This window comes from Cricetulus griseus, chromosome 4, assembly GCF_003668045.3.
Source record: "Cricetulus griseus strain 17A/GY chromosome 4, alternate assembly CriGri-PICRH-1.0, whole genome shotgun sequence".
Lineage (NCBI taxonomy): Eukaryota > Metazoa > Chordata > Mammalia > Rodentia > Cricetidae > Cricetulus > Cricetulus griseus.
This window is the reverse complement of record NC_048597.1, coordinates 230,512,455-230,528,922: the sequence shown is the minus strand read 5'-3', so window position 1 is coordinate 230,528,922 and position 16,468 is coordinate 230,512,455. Positions and strand designations below refer to the sequence as shown.

The 16,468-nt window shown below is 42.3% G+C and overlaps 1 protein-coding gene across 1 annotated transcript in view; it reads left to right on the top strand.

Annotated features, from left to right (window-relative positions):
- LOC100759829 (sodium- and chloride-dependent transporter XTRP3B) overlaps positions 1-15,365 on the top strand; it is a 29,045-nt gene extending 13,680 nt beyond the window's left edge. The window contains exons 7-11 of the mRNA XM_035444094.1: positions 448-610; positions 10,471-10,675; positions 11,560-11,719; positions 13,217-13,382; positions 14,247-15,365. Of these exons, the coding sequence (XP_035299985.1) occupies positions 448-610; positions 10,471-10,675; positions 11,560-11,719; positions 13,217-13,382; positions 14,247-14,396 (844 nt within the window). The 3' untranslated portion in view covers positions 14,397-15,365. The remainder of the gene's footprint in view (positions 1-447; positions 611-10,470; positions 10,676-11,559; positions 11,720-13,216; positions 13,383-14,246) is intronic.
- The last annotated feature ends 1,103 nt before the right edge of the window (positions 15,366-16,468 follow it).

Genomic DNA, 16,468 nt, shown 5'->3' with positions numbered 1-16,468 from the left:
GGCAGAGGGAAGTGAATCTCTAAGTTTGAGGCTAGCCTGGTCTACATAACAAATTCCAAGACAGCCAAGGTTGCATAGTTGAGACCTTGTGTCAAAATAAGTAAGTATATTTAAGTGATTCTAACTTTCTTTCTAAGCAGTTCCTCAATAGCATTAGCTACATTCAAGTGCTGTCACCAACAATGGGTACTAATCTGGTTATAAAATATTGAATACTTCCAGCATCCCACCCAGTCTCATCAGAGGCCACTTATCCAGATGTCAAGTAGCCTGTTGGGAGGGAGTTTTTGTCCTCATCTCTTCTGCACAGACATCCAGAGTTGCCCTTCCTGTCAACTTCCCTCCCTGGGCAGAGGGCGGAGGGAAGAGGCTGCCCACATTTCCTCCCAGGTTTTAGAGCCAATGGCCTTTTAGTCATGAATGTCAAGATGATGGTCTGCTCTGCAGGGTGATTCTGCTGCTGACCAATTCTTTCGACCTTGAAGATGGCTTTCTGACAGCCAACAACCTGGAGGAAGTGAAGGACTACCTGGCATCTACCTACCCAAGCAAGTACAGTGACGTGTTCCCGCACATTAGAAACTGCAGCTTGGAGTCAGAGCTGAACACGGTAAGAGGCCTGGAAAGGGTGGGGACTGCCTCTCTCCTCCAGTCCATGAAGACAGGAAACTGGATTGTTTCCCCTGCAACAGTGATCAGAGAGACTGGACTCCTGCTCTCCCAGCTGCTACTGGGAATCCTTTTCATCTGAAAGTTCTCCTAAAGTCTGAGTTTTCCCTCCTTTTCCTCATCTCTTTTTGAAATTTCAAAAACTTGGGAAAGGAAAAGGATAAGGTCACAGACACACACACACACACACACACACACACACACACACACAATCGTATCACAAATAAATACTACAAACTTGTCATTGGGAGGTTCTTGTGTGTGTGTGTGTGTGTGTGTGTGTGTGTGTGTGTGTGTGTGTGTGTGTGTGTGTGCACGTGTGTGTGTCTGTCCATGGCCCTCATTGAATTGTATTCCTATGATTACTGTAGTTGGTTGAGGCAGGAGTTTATTATGAGGTTACCCTGGGAGATATGGCAAGATTTTAAAGAAAAAGTTCAAGATGAAAGTCTAAGTCTCCTAAGTTAGCTTCCCAACATTTCCCTACTCAAACATAGGCAAGAACCTTGATTGTTATTACCTACCATACATATGCTTAGTGGCATCTATTTTATGTAGCAGTGGTTCTAGAAGATAGTTTTCTCAGTCAACAGCTTAATTTTGAGAAAATTCCTAAATACTCTCACTCATTCTGTATAATATCTTGTATTTTCACATAACTATACTCATCCCTCTTGCTAAAGACTTTTAAAAAGATTTGTCATTCAAATCTCTCTTATTTTCATAGAATTATTTCTGTTACATTAGGGGATTTTATTTATTTTTACTTTATTTTCATAGAATTATTTCTGTTACATTAGGGGATTTTATTTATTTTTACTTTAAATTTAGCATCACTTTCACAAGTTTTATTGGGGGTGAAATTCCTTAAGAGATTTTCAAGAGATTTTTATTAGAACTATGTTAATTCTTTAATTTAACTGGGGGCCTTAATATCACTTGATTTGCGGCTTTTGATTGAAATTTGCTCTCCTTAGGTGTCAGGAGCAAGAAAGTAGGTTCATGTAGTTGGTCTAACAAATGGTATATTTTATTATGCTGAAGATCATCACATGAGGTTCACATTCTGTGTTCCTAACTATACTCCTAAGCTTATCTTCCCAAGGCTGCTCACCTATGCAACACATCTTAGCCAAGATATGGGTCTAGTCTCATAGTAGTCTCTGGTTCGAGGGTCAGGATCCTGGGGGAGACTCTCCAGACCAATGTAGCATCTCTCCAGTGTTTCCAGCAGTCCTGAAAATGCACAGAGCACTGCATTGCTCTAGGTCTCTGCTTATATGCTGTCAGGTGGGCGTTGTGGAGTTGTAGTTGTGTGTCTGGTTATCTTAAGTGATGTCACTAGGTTCTGGTTATCAGGTGCAACCTTGGGTGTAGTGGAGTTCTTGACTAAGCTATTTTTACAGGTCTAAAAAGCTTTTTTACTATGCTCATCACATTAGGCATTTCATATCATCCAACTAAATTCTTTCCATGGATATGTCAGACTATTTTTATTAGTCTTAGATTGCCTAATTATGTCCTACCTTTTTAAAATAGTGTCTCAATGAATTCTTATGAATTTCCATATTTGTTATGTGTCTTAGTTGATTTTGCAGTGAAGAGACACCATGACCAAGGCAATTTATAAATGAATTCATTGAGATTCAGCACCAGAAAGTTAAGAGTCTGTGATTATAACAGAAGGGAGCATAGTAGCAGGCAGGCATGGCACAGGAGCAATAGCCAAAAGCTTCCATCTTGATCCACAGGCACAAGGCAGAGAGAGAGACAGAGACAGCACTATCTGGAAATGGCATGGGATTTTGAACCTCAAAGTCTAGCCCAGTGACACACCTCCTCTCATGAGGCCACATCTCCCAATTCTTCACAAACAATTCCATCAACTGGATGCCACACATTCAAATATATGAGACTCTGGGGGCCATTCTCATTCATTCTGTATTCCTTTTCCTCTTATTTTATGTCAAGAAACAGAGGAAATATTCCAAAGGCACGTTCTACCCAAGAGCATGGGGCCCAAGCAACCATGGACTGTGAACCCTTCCAATCTGTGAGGCAAAGTATATCTTCCTTCCCTTCAGTTGTTTTGGTGGTGATTTTTTTCACACTGATAAGAAAAGTAACATAGTAGTTTTCATAAATAATAAAGCAAACAAAACATTCATAATATGGTATTTAGAATGAGACTGGCCCCATAGGCTCACATATTTGAATGCTTGGCTCCAGCTGGTAAAACTGCTTGAGAAAGAGGTGTGTCACTGGAAGCAGGCTTTGAGGTTTCAAAACTGTATGCCATTCACCATTTGCTGTCTGCGAAATGCTTCTGGATCAAGATGTTAACTACTGCCCCAGCACTATGCCTGCCTCCCTACTGCCATGATACTCATAGACTCTTCATTTATTTATACATATATATGGTGCTTAAAACTGCTAATCTTTTTTTATATATTTGAATTACAAACAAGATTGAATTACATGACAATCCCAGTTCCCTTCTCCCTCCCTTCCTCCCCTACCACGCCCCCCAAACTAAAATCCTATATGTCCTTTCTTCTAATCTACACCTGACTCAACCTTTCTGCTTCCTCATGATGTCTGCCACCTTCCTTTACTTCCCTTCTCACTCTCGTAGCTTCCTCCCCCTCTTCCCATGCTCTCAATTTGCTCAGGGGATGGTGACCCTTTCCCCTTCTCCAGGGGACAAAGTTTGTCTCTTTTAGGGTCCTCCTTGTTTACTAGTTTCTCTGGCAGTGTGGATTGTAGGATGGTAATCCCTTACTCTATGTCTAAAATATGTCTAAAATCTATATGAGTGAGTACATATCATGTTTGTCTTTGTGTGATTGGGTTACCTCATTCAGAATGGTTTCTTCGAGTTCCATCCATTTTCCTGCAAATTTCAAGATTCCATTGTTTTTTTTTTCTGCTGAGTAGTACTCCGTTGTGTAAATGTACCACATTTTCTCCATCCATTCTTTGGTTGAGGAGCATCTAGGCTGCTTCCAGTTTCTGGCTAATACAAATAGTGCTGTTACGAACATCGTTGAACAGATGTCCTTGTTGTGTGAATGTGCTTCTTTTGGGTATATGCCTAGGAGTGGAATTGCTGGATCTTGTGGTAGACTCATTCCTATTTTCTTGAGGAGTCGCCATACTGATTTCCAAAGTGGCTGTACAAGTTGGCACTCCCACCAGCAGTGGAGGAGTGTTCCCCTTTCTCCACATCCTCTCCAGCATAAACTGTCATTGGTGTTTTTGATTTTAGCCATTCTGACAGGAGTAAGATGGTATCTCAGCGTTGTTTTGATTTGCATTTCCCCGATGGCTAAGGATGTTGAACACTTTGTGTCTTTCAGCCATTTTAGATTCCTTTATTGAGAATTGTCTATTTAGTTCTGTACCCCATTTTTTAATTGGATTGTTTGGTGTTTTGAAGAATAGCTTCTTGAGTTCTTTGTATATTTTGGAGATCAGCCCTCTGTCAGATGTGGAGTTGGTGAATATCTTTTCACATTCTGTGGGCTGTTGTTTTGTCTTACTGACTGTGTCCTTTGCCTCACAGAAGCTTCTCAGTTTCACTCTCTGAAACTATAAGCTCAAAATTAAACACTTTCTTTTATAGGTTGCCTTCATCATGGTGTTTTGTCACAATACAAAAGTAACTAAGACTTGGTACTATGGAGTAGGCTATTGTGACAGGCTGGCCATGATGGTTGTGTGTGTGTGTGTGTGCGCGCCTGCGCAAGTATGTGTGCGCACATGTGTGCGTGGTGTTTTGAGGAACTTGGAAGACTGTGGGACTTTATACTAAGCAAATAATTGAACTTTGTTAGATGGGGCTCAATGGACCATCCCAGTAGGTGCTTGGAGGACAAATAGTGCTGAGATCAATGTGGACCATGGAGTCTCAGCTCAAGAGGTTTCAGAGGGGAACAATATTAACAACCAGGCTAGAGACCATTCTAATGATATTTGGCCAAGAACGTGGCTGCTTTTTACCCTAGTCCTAAGAACCTGTCTGAGGCTAAACTGAAGAGTGTTCCACTCATTTTGTTGGTGATCTCAAGACAGTCTTATATTGACTCTGTTGCATGGTTAGTGATCAGTCTTATGCAGGTCTTGAAAAAAAAAAAGAGCAAGTGAGGCAAAAAAGAAATGCAAAATTTATAGTTTACACAGAAGGTGTGGCTTTGTTAAAGGTGTGTCACTGGGGGAAGGCTTTGAGGTTTCAAAAGCCCAGGCCATTCCCAGTGAGCTATCTGTGTCTTATGCTGTGGATCAATGTGTAAACTCTTAGCTACTGCTCCAGAGCCATGACTGCCTGCCTCCATGTTTCCCTCATGATGGTCATGGACTCTAACCCATTGCAGTTGTGACATCCAAACTAAACACTTTCTTTTATAGGTTGCCTTGGTCATGATGTCTTTTCATGACAATAGAAAAGTAATTAAGATTATGTTTTCAAAATTTCCGAGTTTTGTCATTAAGTCATTTATTTGTGCTATAATTTTGGCACTTAGAGCTCTAACTTTTCCCCATGATTTAATTTTTTAATTTTTTGATTTGTCTTGGACCTATTCATTATTCAGTCATGAGTTGTTAAATCTCCATGAGTTTGTGCACTTACTAGTGATTTGTCTGCTGTCAATTTTGTTTTATTACATAATGATCAGATGGGATATGCAGTTAGTTCAATCTTCCTGAATTTGGTTAAGTTTTGTTTTGTGTTCCAGGTTGTGTTCTATTTTAGAGTAGCTTATATGTGCCGCTGAGTAGAATGTATATTCTTTGGAGTTTGGATGGAATATTCTGTAGGAATCTTAAGACCATTTGATGTATGATAGTATTTAATTATGATGTTTCTTTGCTTACTCTTTGTCCAGATGACTTTATTGTAGAAAGTGCGTATTGAGATCATGATGGGGGGAGTATATGTTTATCTTACTGGTTGATAAATAAAGCACTGTTGGCCAATAGGGAAGCAAGTTAGGTGGGACTAGGAGAGGAGGAGGATTCTGGGAAATATAGTAAAGAGGAGAGTCACCATGTGATCCCAGGAAGAGAGGATGAATAAGGCTGGCGTCCTTGGTAAGTTAAGTCCTTATAAAAATATATAAATTAGTAGATATGGTTGATAATTAAGACTGAAGTAGCGGGCTGGAGAGATGGCTCAGAGGTTAAGAGCACTGACTGCTCTTCAAGAGGTCCTGAGTTCAATTCCCAGCAACCACATGGTGGCTCACAACCATCCGTTATGAGATCTGGTGCCCTCTTCTGGTGTGCAGATATACATGGAAGCAGAATGTTGTATACATAATAAATAAAATCTTAAAAAAAAAGATTGAGCTAGCAAATAAGAAATCCTAGCCATTGGCCAGCAGCATTATAACTAATATAAGACTCTGTGTGTTATTTAGGGGCCCTAAAGCGGCAACGGAACCCAGGCAGCTGGCGGAAAGTTATAGTTATCAGATCACCTACTATTTATGGTTTGATGTTAATCTGTGTCTTTAATTGTAGTACAGTTTATGAAATTGGACTCACCAGAGTTTGGCACATATATATTTGGGATAATGTCTTCTTGGTTAATTGTTCCCTTAATTGGAATGGAGTGTCATTCTTTCTCTTCTGACTAGCGCTAATTAGAAGTCTATTTTCTCAGATATTAGGATAGCAATGTCTGCTTGTTTCCTTATCCCATTTGATTGGAATACCACTCTCTCTTCCTGTTCCTTTTTGGAAAGGATCTCATAGTTCAGGCTGGTCTTGAACTCATCATACTCCTGCCTCCATCTTTCAAGTGTTGAGAATACAGACATTCACTATCCTAGCCAGCTATATTTTTCTTTTAAATGTTTATACCTTATTTCCTTTTCTTTACTACACTAAGACTCCAACAACAATGGAAATGGAATTGAGAGTGGGCCTATTTGTGTCATTTCTGTATTTAAATACATTCTTAAGAGATTACTTTTAGAGAATACTCTTTAAGAATATGGACTATAGACAACCTTTAGCTCTGGTTGCCACAAACAACAATTTGAAAATTGGTTAAATTTTTTGTTTGATTAGACAGGATTTTAGAGACTTTGTTAAATCTGTGGAGACATTCCAGGTTACCTCATAGGGAAGGAAACACTTTCCTGTGGTTGTTCAGGTCCAGGTTCCACTGCATCAGCCCAGGGCATGGTACACATCACATCACAGGCCTTAATGCCTCAATCTTCTATGCTTGCTCACTGTTCTCGCCAACATTCCATTTTTGCTTTTAAACCCGGGAGACTTCCCTTCCTTCTCTTTACACTCTCCTCGTTTCTCATTTTGAAACACTTACGGGGGAGGGGTGTGCACATGTTCCCAAAGTCAAAGGACAAGTTGAAGACTTGAACTTCTCCCTCCCAGGACCCCAGGAATCAAACTCAGGTTGTCAGGCTTTGGTAGCAGAAGCCTTTACCCACTTAGCCTGCCCTGATATCTTTTTGAGAAATTTCCATGTAAACTCAAACTCAAAAGTTAGACAACATTTGACTTACCAATGAGGATGAGGATAATCCATATCCAATTTATAGGCCTTAGGTTGGACTTTTTTTAACCTTATGAAATTTATATTTACCTACATGTTTGCCATTTTACTTACCATTCCTTTTTGCATTGCAGCCTTTAGGGTTTGTGGATCCTCCTTTAAAATATCTTCCTTCAGAGACATTTTCTCAACAGTAAATATGTCCATGTTTAGTTATATGTAAATATCTGTATATGGCCCCCAAGTAAAAAATTCAGGTTAACAATGATTTTCAATGCTGTATTTGCCTTCTGCCTTCCATTGTTGTTGAAATTCTTTGTTAGCAAGCAGTTCTGTCTGAATCCTGTCATGATCTCCCCTTTGTCTTTGGCTGTCCCAATGATATGCATGTAGCTTTACTTATCCAATCTAGACCTAAGTGATGTTAGGTTTTCTGATCTATGGACCATGTTTCTTAAAAATTTGGAAAACTCAAAAATCTTTTCTCAAACACTGCCTTTCCCTTGCACTGCCCCAATTGGAACTTTCTATCTTAAAATTTGTATACTATAAATCTCTTTGATTCACCTTTTCAGGTTAGTTGATTTCTATTTGTGCTGTTATATATTTCCCTGTCTCTTAGATACAACTGGGTATGTATCTCCCAGTTCACTTATTTCTCTCTTCAGTAGCATCAAATCTAGTATTTAACTCTCAATTGACTGTTTCATCGATTTCTCATTGTCATTTATTACACTTTTTCTCCTTCAATGATGTCCATTCCTATTTCTATTTATTACTAATTTTTTTAACACTTTAGACATAGCTATTATAATAGTGACCATAGGCAGGAGAATAAGGGACTACTCTAGAAAACTCTTACCCCTGACCCTGTTAGAAAGACTGGCTCACATGACAAAGGAGCTAGCTCTCTGAAGGCAGCAAGTTTGCCACATATGTTTAGTGAGAACAGAGGCTAGTGTTAAAATGAAGATTAAGGGTTAATACAGAAAAGCCTGGACACTAAGATGAAGAGAACTTTATGGGTGGATATGAGATAACCAAGCTAAATAGATAAAAGAAGGGACAGGGATCTAAGTCAGTGACAGTCAGTGACAGCAGGTAGGCTGCCACTTCCAAAGTCCTTGAGGAATACTATTGTTCTTTCACGTATTCTTGCTTCTAATGAAGCTAAATTACAAGTGTAGATAGATGGCTTCTCCTAACAAAATTCCACCTAGGTGGTTGTGATACTTATCTGCCGTGGTACAGCTACAAGTTGTTCATGTCAGCAGTACTTGAGACACCTGCAAAGTCTTAAGGTAGCAAGACCAGCTAATGACTAATAGAATCAAGGTCAGTAACAAAACTGGAGCCATGGAGTGACATACAGGGTTTTTTTTTACCACCCTTAGCTGAGTGGGTAGCCCTGTCCTGAAATTTGCCCTGTAGACCAGGCTGACCTTGATTTGCCTGCCTCTGCTTCCTCTGAGTGCTGGGATTAAAGGCATGTATTACCATGCCCAGCCCTCTGAAATAATTAATAAAGGCTGTGCCTTTAATTTTCATTTGCAAGAGACAATGAACTCAGAGTCACTGCCTCAAGGCCAATCTTTAATGATTCTGAGTGTCTAGCCTTTTAGGATGCTGGGTAAATCCCAACTGGGTGAAAAGGTTCCCCTCACTGTGGTGATATATTAAGGCTTGTCTGAGGGTTCAGAATGCAAAGCTAGCCACAAGCCATAGAGGTTAGGCAGTGGTGATACACACCTTTAATCCCAGCAGCCAGGCAGTGGTGGCACATTCCTTTAATCCCAGGACTCAGGAGACAGGCAGATGGATCTCTGTTAGTTTAAGGTCACACTGAGCTACATGAAATTGATCCAGTCTAAAAGAGAAACAGCTCACACAAAGGTGATCTCAGCACTTGGGATCACACATCTTTAATCCCAGAACTTTCGGTATATAAGATAATCAATCTGAGACATTTTGGTCTCCAGCCACTTTGAGGGCAGGATGACCTCAGCCTGGGTACAGGTAAGAGCTACTGATTTGGGTGCTTTGCTTCTCTGATCTTTTGTCTCTGGGTTTTTATTTTTTGTATTAAACCTCACTTTCAAAAAACTCTGCAATAGTAGTAAGAATGACACACACATCAGCTTTTAATATACTTTATTATTTAAAACTTTATGTATCCTTATAATTGGTACCACTGGTTAAGCTGATCTGTATATTAGTCAATCAGGTTACTATAATAAAATGTCAGAGATCGGGTGGCTAAACCAACAGATACTTATTCTAATACTTCTGAAGATTGGTTTCTGATTAAGGTTTGCTTCCAGGATCAGTGATACCACTGTCTGTTGTCTTATTAGACTAGGATGCCACCCTTTAAGCCTTACTTTACTTTAGTGACCCCCCATAAAGACTTTATTTGCATGCAGTCACTTTGAGGGTAGAACTTTCTAGCAGTGGCACACAATTTTAATCCAGGCACTTGAGAGGGAGAGGCAGGTGGATCTCTGAGTTGGAGGCCAGCCTGGGCTGTTACACAGACACACCCTGTTTCAAAATACCAAAACCAAAAAGAAAACCATCATAGCACTTCTGAATCTGACACACATGCCATCCTTGAAGAGGGATGTTCTAGATGTTTGTTATTCTTGCTCATGGTGACTTACCTTCCTGTGGCTTTGTAAACCCTTGTATGTTTGGCTTAATTTCTATCAGTCCTGTGGTTAGCTAAACTCACCCACTCAAGACCCCTTACTGGTGTCAAAAAGGATTTGACTTTAAGCAAAACTAGAAGGCTTGGGGCTGGAGAGATGGCTCAGAGGTTAAGAGCACTAGCTGCTCTTCCAGAGGACCTGAGTTCAATTCCCAGCAGCCACAACCACCATAATATAATCGGATGCCCTCTTCTGGCATGCAGGCAGAGCACTCATACATAAAATATAAATTAAACCAGTAGGCTCAGCTTCCATAGCAGGTCATCAATACAGGCAAGTTGATGACCGACCACCAAGCAACCCTGCTAAGTTATCCCCACCACATTTCTGGCAATAGAAACAAAGATCCAAATATAATGTTGCAATATTTTTTATCTAAAATGTAAGCTGGGCAGGAAGAAGAATGCAGGGTTCTGAACTGGCCGAAAAGTTCATCACATTTTATGTTCTAGTCATTCCAAGTAAACCTTGGGACCTGGGCTGAGTTAAAGGAAACATTGGCCAGCTCTACGGTCCCACATTGAACAGATTTAAGACTGGTAACTGGTATCATTTTGTCATTCACAGGCTGTCCAGGGCACAGGCCTGGCCTTCATCGTCTACACTGAGGCCATTAAAAACATGGACGTGTCCCAGCTGTGGTCAGTGCTCTACTTCTTCATGCTACTGACACTGGGTATGGGAAGCATGGTAGGAACAGGAACGGCCATCCTCACCCCTCTGACTGACAGCAAGGTCATCTCCAGCTACCTTCCCAAGGAGGCCATTTCAGGTCAGAACACCCGGCAGTGGAGGAAGGGCACGGGTGGGTGGGGAAACGCAAGGCAAGCAGTGGAAGGTTTAATTAGGAGCCCCGTGCTTCTAAGGCAACTCCAGAAGGACTATAGGAGTGAAGATGATACTCAGCCCTGGGAACTGAACTAAGAACTCACTCTACATCCCAGGGAAATGAGGCAGTCAACCAACCCTTGGGAAAGTGACAGCTGCCCAGCCTGCACTCAAAGGGTAACTGTTCATTTCCCACGGAGACACATGACCTGGTCCCATACCAGGAGGAGCTCCCTCTGCATCCTCCCCAAGCAACAAGCACCCAGCCAGAACACCGTGCTCTCATCTCTAATGCTACTAGTTTGTCTCTGAAAGTCATTGGAAAGGATAATCTGGGCTTGCTGTTGGCACTCAAACCCTGTCAGTGAGCTGCACTATGCTGCTGCTAGCAGCAGTTGTCAGTCCCTGATCCTGTCTGATATGTCACTGTAAGAGCACCTACATACTTCTTCATGCATTTCAACTGTGAGGCTGTTAGCAAGGGAACTAGCTTTGCCCATGATGGCTACTCATTCACTTCACTATATCATCCTACCCAACCAGGGGTCAGGAGGACTCTGTAGCCAGCCACCTCTACCTCTGATAATTCCATAACTCCATACCCAGGAAGGGTAAAACAAGGCTCCAACTAGTTTTCATGTTCTGACCACCCACTGGAAGGGATACCCTTTACTCAACACTTGGCCTCTGTAGACCTGAACTGACATTCCCTGAAGACCAGCTTCTACAGCTCATGTGGGCGAACCTACCCTCCAAAGCACATCTAGGGACCTGTGGCTCCTGCATGGGATGAGAGGTAGAGAGATCAATAGTAGTCTTGTGTTCTAGGTCTGGTGTGTCTCATCAGCTGTGCCATTGGCATGGTGTTCACCATGGAGACTGGGAACTACTGGTTTGACATCTTCAATGACTATGCAGCCACACTGTCCCTGCTTCTCATTGTGCTGGTGGAGATCATAGCTGTGTGCTATGTATATGGGCTAAAGAGGTAAGGAGACCCCCCTGATCCTGCCTTCTACGTGGGGCAGATAAGCTGCAGTGTAAGAAAATCACCCTTCCTCAATAGGTACATTCCTTCTAGATGCTTTGCCCTCAGATTTCAGTTACCGTTTGCTTCCTCAGTTTGCCTGGATCCAACTGCTTCTTTCCATTTCCCATTTTCCACATTTTATCAGGTTAAGGACTCAGTGTCTGAACATCCCTCAAGCATTAGGGTTTCCAAGAACCATGTCAAATCCAGCTAGAAATTTTGGCTTAATAGATGTCAGATTTTTGCTCTGGTTCCCTGTCCAACTATGAGATGTTTTCAGTCTTCCAGATGTGGTGTGGAAAAACTTTCATACTGGGGCCAACGAAATGAGGATTACAGGGCCTCCTTCATTAGGTATTTGCAAAGGTCTGAGACAAAGTATAAATTTATATTTTTAGCACTTTCCTTGGTGTTCTGAGGACTACCTGCTGAGAACCAGTAGTCTAAGAAAAGACCTTGCTTTTCTTAATACTGCAAGGAGGGAGAAGAGTCCTTCCGAGTCCCCAGGCCCCCATTTTTTTATTCATCACTTTTTAAATTTTATAGATCAACCAGTTTACCCTCCCTTTTAGACTACCCATCCACTCCTCCATTCAGAAAAGATAAAGCCTCTCCATGGGAACCAACAAAACATGGCAAGTTGAGGCAGCACCAAGGTCCATACCCCCTCATCAAGGTATCCCACCACAGGGAATAGGTCCCAAAGATCCAGCTCATGCATCAGGGACAGGGTCTGGTCCCACTGTTAGTTGTGTAAGTTGGTCTTTTGTGGGATCCCTGTCATTCAGTTGCAGAGGGCCTAGGTTGGTTCCATGCCGGCTCCCTAGCTGTCCATCCACAAGCTCAAATCAGCTGTCTGTGATTGTGTTTCCCCATTATGACCTTGACCTCCCCTTGCTCATATAATCCACCCTTCTCTTCAACTGGACTCCTAGCAGTCTAGGCCCAATTCTTGCTCCACTCTACCTGCTCTTCCATACCAAGGCCAGGCCCTTCCAAGCACAGAGTGACTGTTCTGAGACCATCTCTAAGAAGCAGTAAAGAATACTTGGAACCATCACTAGTGTACAGAGTGGGGTGGGCAGAGAGGGAATGCCACCCTAGCCCTGTGGACTGAGGGGACTGGCATTCCCCTCCCCCATGTACCCTGTTCCCACCTTCTCTGGGAAATAGCCTCTGGTCCACACCTGGGGACCTCTGAAGGCCAACACCAGGAAGATGATGTCCCATGACCCAATCTGTATTGGTCACCTTCCCTCAGGCAGCCTCGGCCCTTGTCCCTTCACCTCAACAAACCCCCACACACACACCAGGAAAGGATCAGATGGGTTGTGAGCATGTGCAAACATCATTAACGACCAGAAGAGCATCTTCCTAAGGGCAGAGGGTATGCAAACTGGAGCCCCTCCCTCCAGAACATGAATAAACCTAGGCTCTCTCCTTTGGCCCCAACAGATTTGAAAGTGACCTTCAGGCCATGACTGGCCGGAGCCTCAACTGGTACTGGAAGGCCATGTGGGCGTTTGTGAGCCCAGTGCTCATCATTAGCCTCTTTGTCTTCTACCTGAGCGACTACATCCTCACAGGAACGCTACAGTACCAAGCCTGGGACGCCACTCAGGTACCCGATGCTCCTGCAGGGCAGAGCCCACAAGGTCACTTCAGAACACAGGGAACCGTTGCTGTGGTGTGAGGTCACAGGTGATAGCATGGGAACTTCATCGAGATGTTTCCCAGATGCTCAGTCTAGTGCAGCAGAGCTGGGCTGTGAGTTTTGTTTTGGTTTTTCGAGACAGGGTTTCTCTGTGGCTTTGGAGGCTGTCTCGAACTCACAGAGATCCGCCTGCCTCTGCCTCCCAAGTGCTGGGATTAAAGGTGTGCACCACCACCGCCCTACTGGGCTGAGAGTTTTTTAACCATGATGCATAGAGAAAGCAAGCATCACCCCACAGCATCCCAGTGGGCCTTTCCCTAAATGGTGAGGACACCCCTGTAGAGGTGCTGGTTCTTCCTTCAAAGGAGCTTTACATGTTGAAAGGGTTCCCTCTAAGGTAAAAGACAAAAGGTGGAGTGGTTTCAGTGCAGGTATACAGGCCCATTCCCATTCATGCTACTTTTATTATAAAATACTGACCAATATTCTGGCAATAATTCAGGGAGGAAGAGACTTGGGAGGCATAGTTTCAGAGGGACCACTTGGGCAGAATATCACAGCAACAAGAGTGTGAGGTAGAGGTTTTTCTTCACTCCCTGATGGCCAGAAAGCAGAGTGGAAGCCAACAGCCCCCAATTACCTACTTCCCAACGTTGCTAGAACCTTTCAAAGTAGAACTACACAGCTAGAGAAGGTAGGCATCTGGGTCTGTGTGGGGAAAGTATTTCATATTCAACCTAAACACCAACTCACACCATTTTTCTTCTTTTTGGAATGGAGTCTGGAGTAAGTAGTCAAGACTACTGAAGGTTTCTCCTGTCTCTCTTGCAGGGCCATGTGGTGACCAAGGATTACCCCACATATGCACTAGCTGTCATTGGGATTCTGGTAGCATCCTCTACTATGTGCATCCCTCTGGTAGCAGTGGGGACTTTTGTCACACGCCACTTCAAGAGCAGAGCAAAGTTTCCTATGGCCTGAGAAGTGGATACTTCCTAAAATCGAAGTTCCTCAGTTGCTTTTCAAAACCAGAAATACTTTCTGCTTCCTGAATCTACAAAGAAAATTTAATTCTGTTATTTTAAGCTAGCAGAAACATAACTTTGGCCATAAATACTTGGTATTATATACTCAACTCAGTAGATAGAATTTTTCATCATTCTGACCTTTAGCTTTCATTCTAGAGATACCAAATATTTATTTTATATACCACCATTACAAACTGGGATTCTGGACTACAAATTTACCTCTTTCGTTGGGATGGAGTCTTGGTATGTATGTACCCCAGGTTGGGTCTGCACCTAAGTATCTTAGGCTAGAATCTATGACCTTCCAGACACAGCCTCCCCATGCTGTCACAAAAGGCCATGGACCATCAGGCCAAGCATAACTAATTATCCTCTGGTTTCTGTTTGAACCATTCCTTATCAACTCGTGGGTAGGGAGGGAGTAGGTACGAGTCTCAAGGAGCAGTCAATGCTAGACTGTGCTCAAACATACAATCCTCTTACTGCACCCCCTCCAGTGCCTGGATTATAGGCATGACTACCATATATGACCTTTCAGTATTTCCTCTGCTTTTTTCTTGTTGAGGGAAGTGCTTTGTTTCATCACCAAAGTGCAACTTTGTTGGATATAGTATTCTTGACTGGCAGGTTTCTTTTAGCAGTTTGAATGTACTAATAAATCCATTTATTTACAGTCTAATGGATATCCCCTTATATGTAACTTGACTCTTGCTCCCTGGTGGTAGAGAAGGGGGAAGATAATGAAATGAATTGTAGATCAAACAATACAAAACAGAAATGTAGCATGAAAATCTAGAGTACAGTAGGTAAAGCAGTAAAATCACACTGAGATTTTTTAAATTTTACTCTGAACAAAAACAGTGTGAGATGATGTAGTAATCTGTTCTAATGTACTGTACATTTGCTACATATCCCCAATACTATGTTGTAAACCTCAAATATGATAAAATTTTACTTTAAAAAAATAGGTGTGAGGAAGATGAAACACCTGGAAACATATATATCCCTCACAAGGACCATCCTCCCTGTGCCAGCCCTGAAGGTCATGTGCAGCCTTCTTTCCATCAATGGACACCAGCTTTTATGGTCAGTCTTAGAAGACTGGCACTTTGTAACCTTCAATTTACCTGTCTTTCTTAGACAAATCTGTACAATCTCCTCCTTATTGACATGACACCCACATGATACAAGGAGACTGCTTTTACCCAATCAGGTACATGTGATAAATGACAATGTTGGAAGGAATGATACCTGCATCTAGCTGGGATTCTTCGACCATACACACTCTCATTTGTGTGCACAAGTTCAGCTCTCAATTGAGAACTAAATAGATTAGAGTTTGTGATTTTCAACTCCAAGGCCAGAGTACTCACACTACCCTAGCCTTGTCCAAACTGAATTCCACAGGAAAATCATGTGATGTTCAATGAATAAGACTGCACTGGCTAAAAAACTTGATGCCGATGTACGGTATATACCCTCTCTAGGAGTCATTTTTCAAACCTCTGAAAGGCCTTCAGTTTTGACAACATTTTAACTTTATTTAAACCAATGTTTCTAACAGTTCTTGTCACAGATCCCTGGATTAAAAAACAGTGAGGTAACCCAGACACAGAAAGACAAATATAGTAAGTACATACCCTACTCCTAAGTAGATAGTAGACATATAGCCAAGGATTACCAGCCTATAATCCACAAACAAACACAGAAGAACCCAAAGGAGACACACACATGGTCCCCTAGAGAAGGGGAAAGGGACAAGATCTCCCGAGCAAATTGGGAGCACAGGGGGAGGGAGGTGGGAGCAGAGCATGAGAGATCAGGAAGGCTGAGTCAAGGAAGAATAGAGGAGGAGAGCAAGAAAGAGAGACCTTAATAGAGGCAGCCATTATAGGTTTAAAGAGAAATCCAGCACTAGAGAAATGTCCAGAGATCCACAAAGATGACCCCAACTAAGAATCTAAGCAATAGTGGAGGGGCTACCTTAAATGTCCTTCCCCTATGAGATTGATGACCACCTTAAAT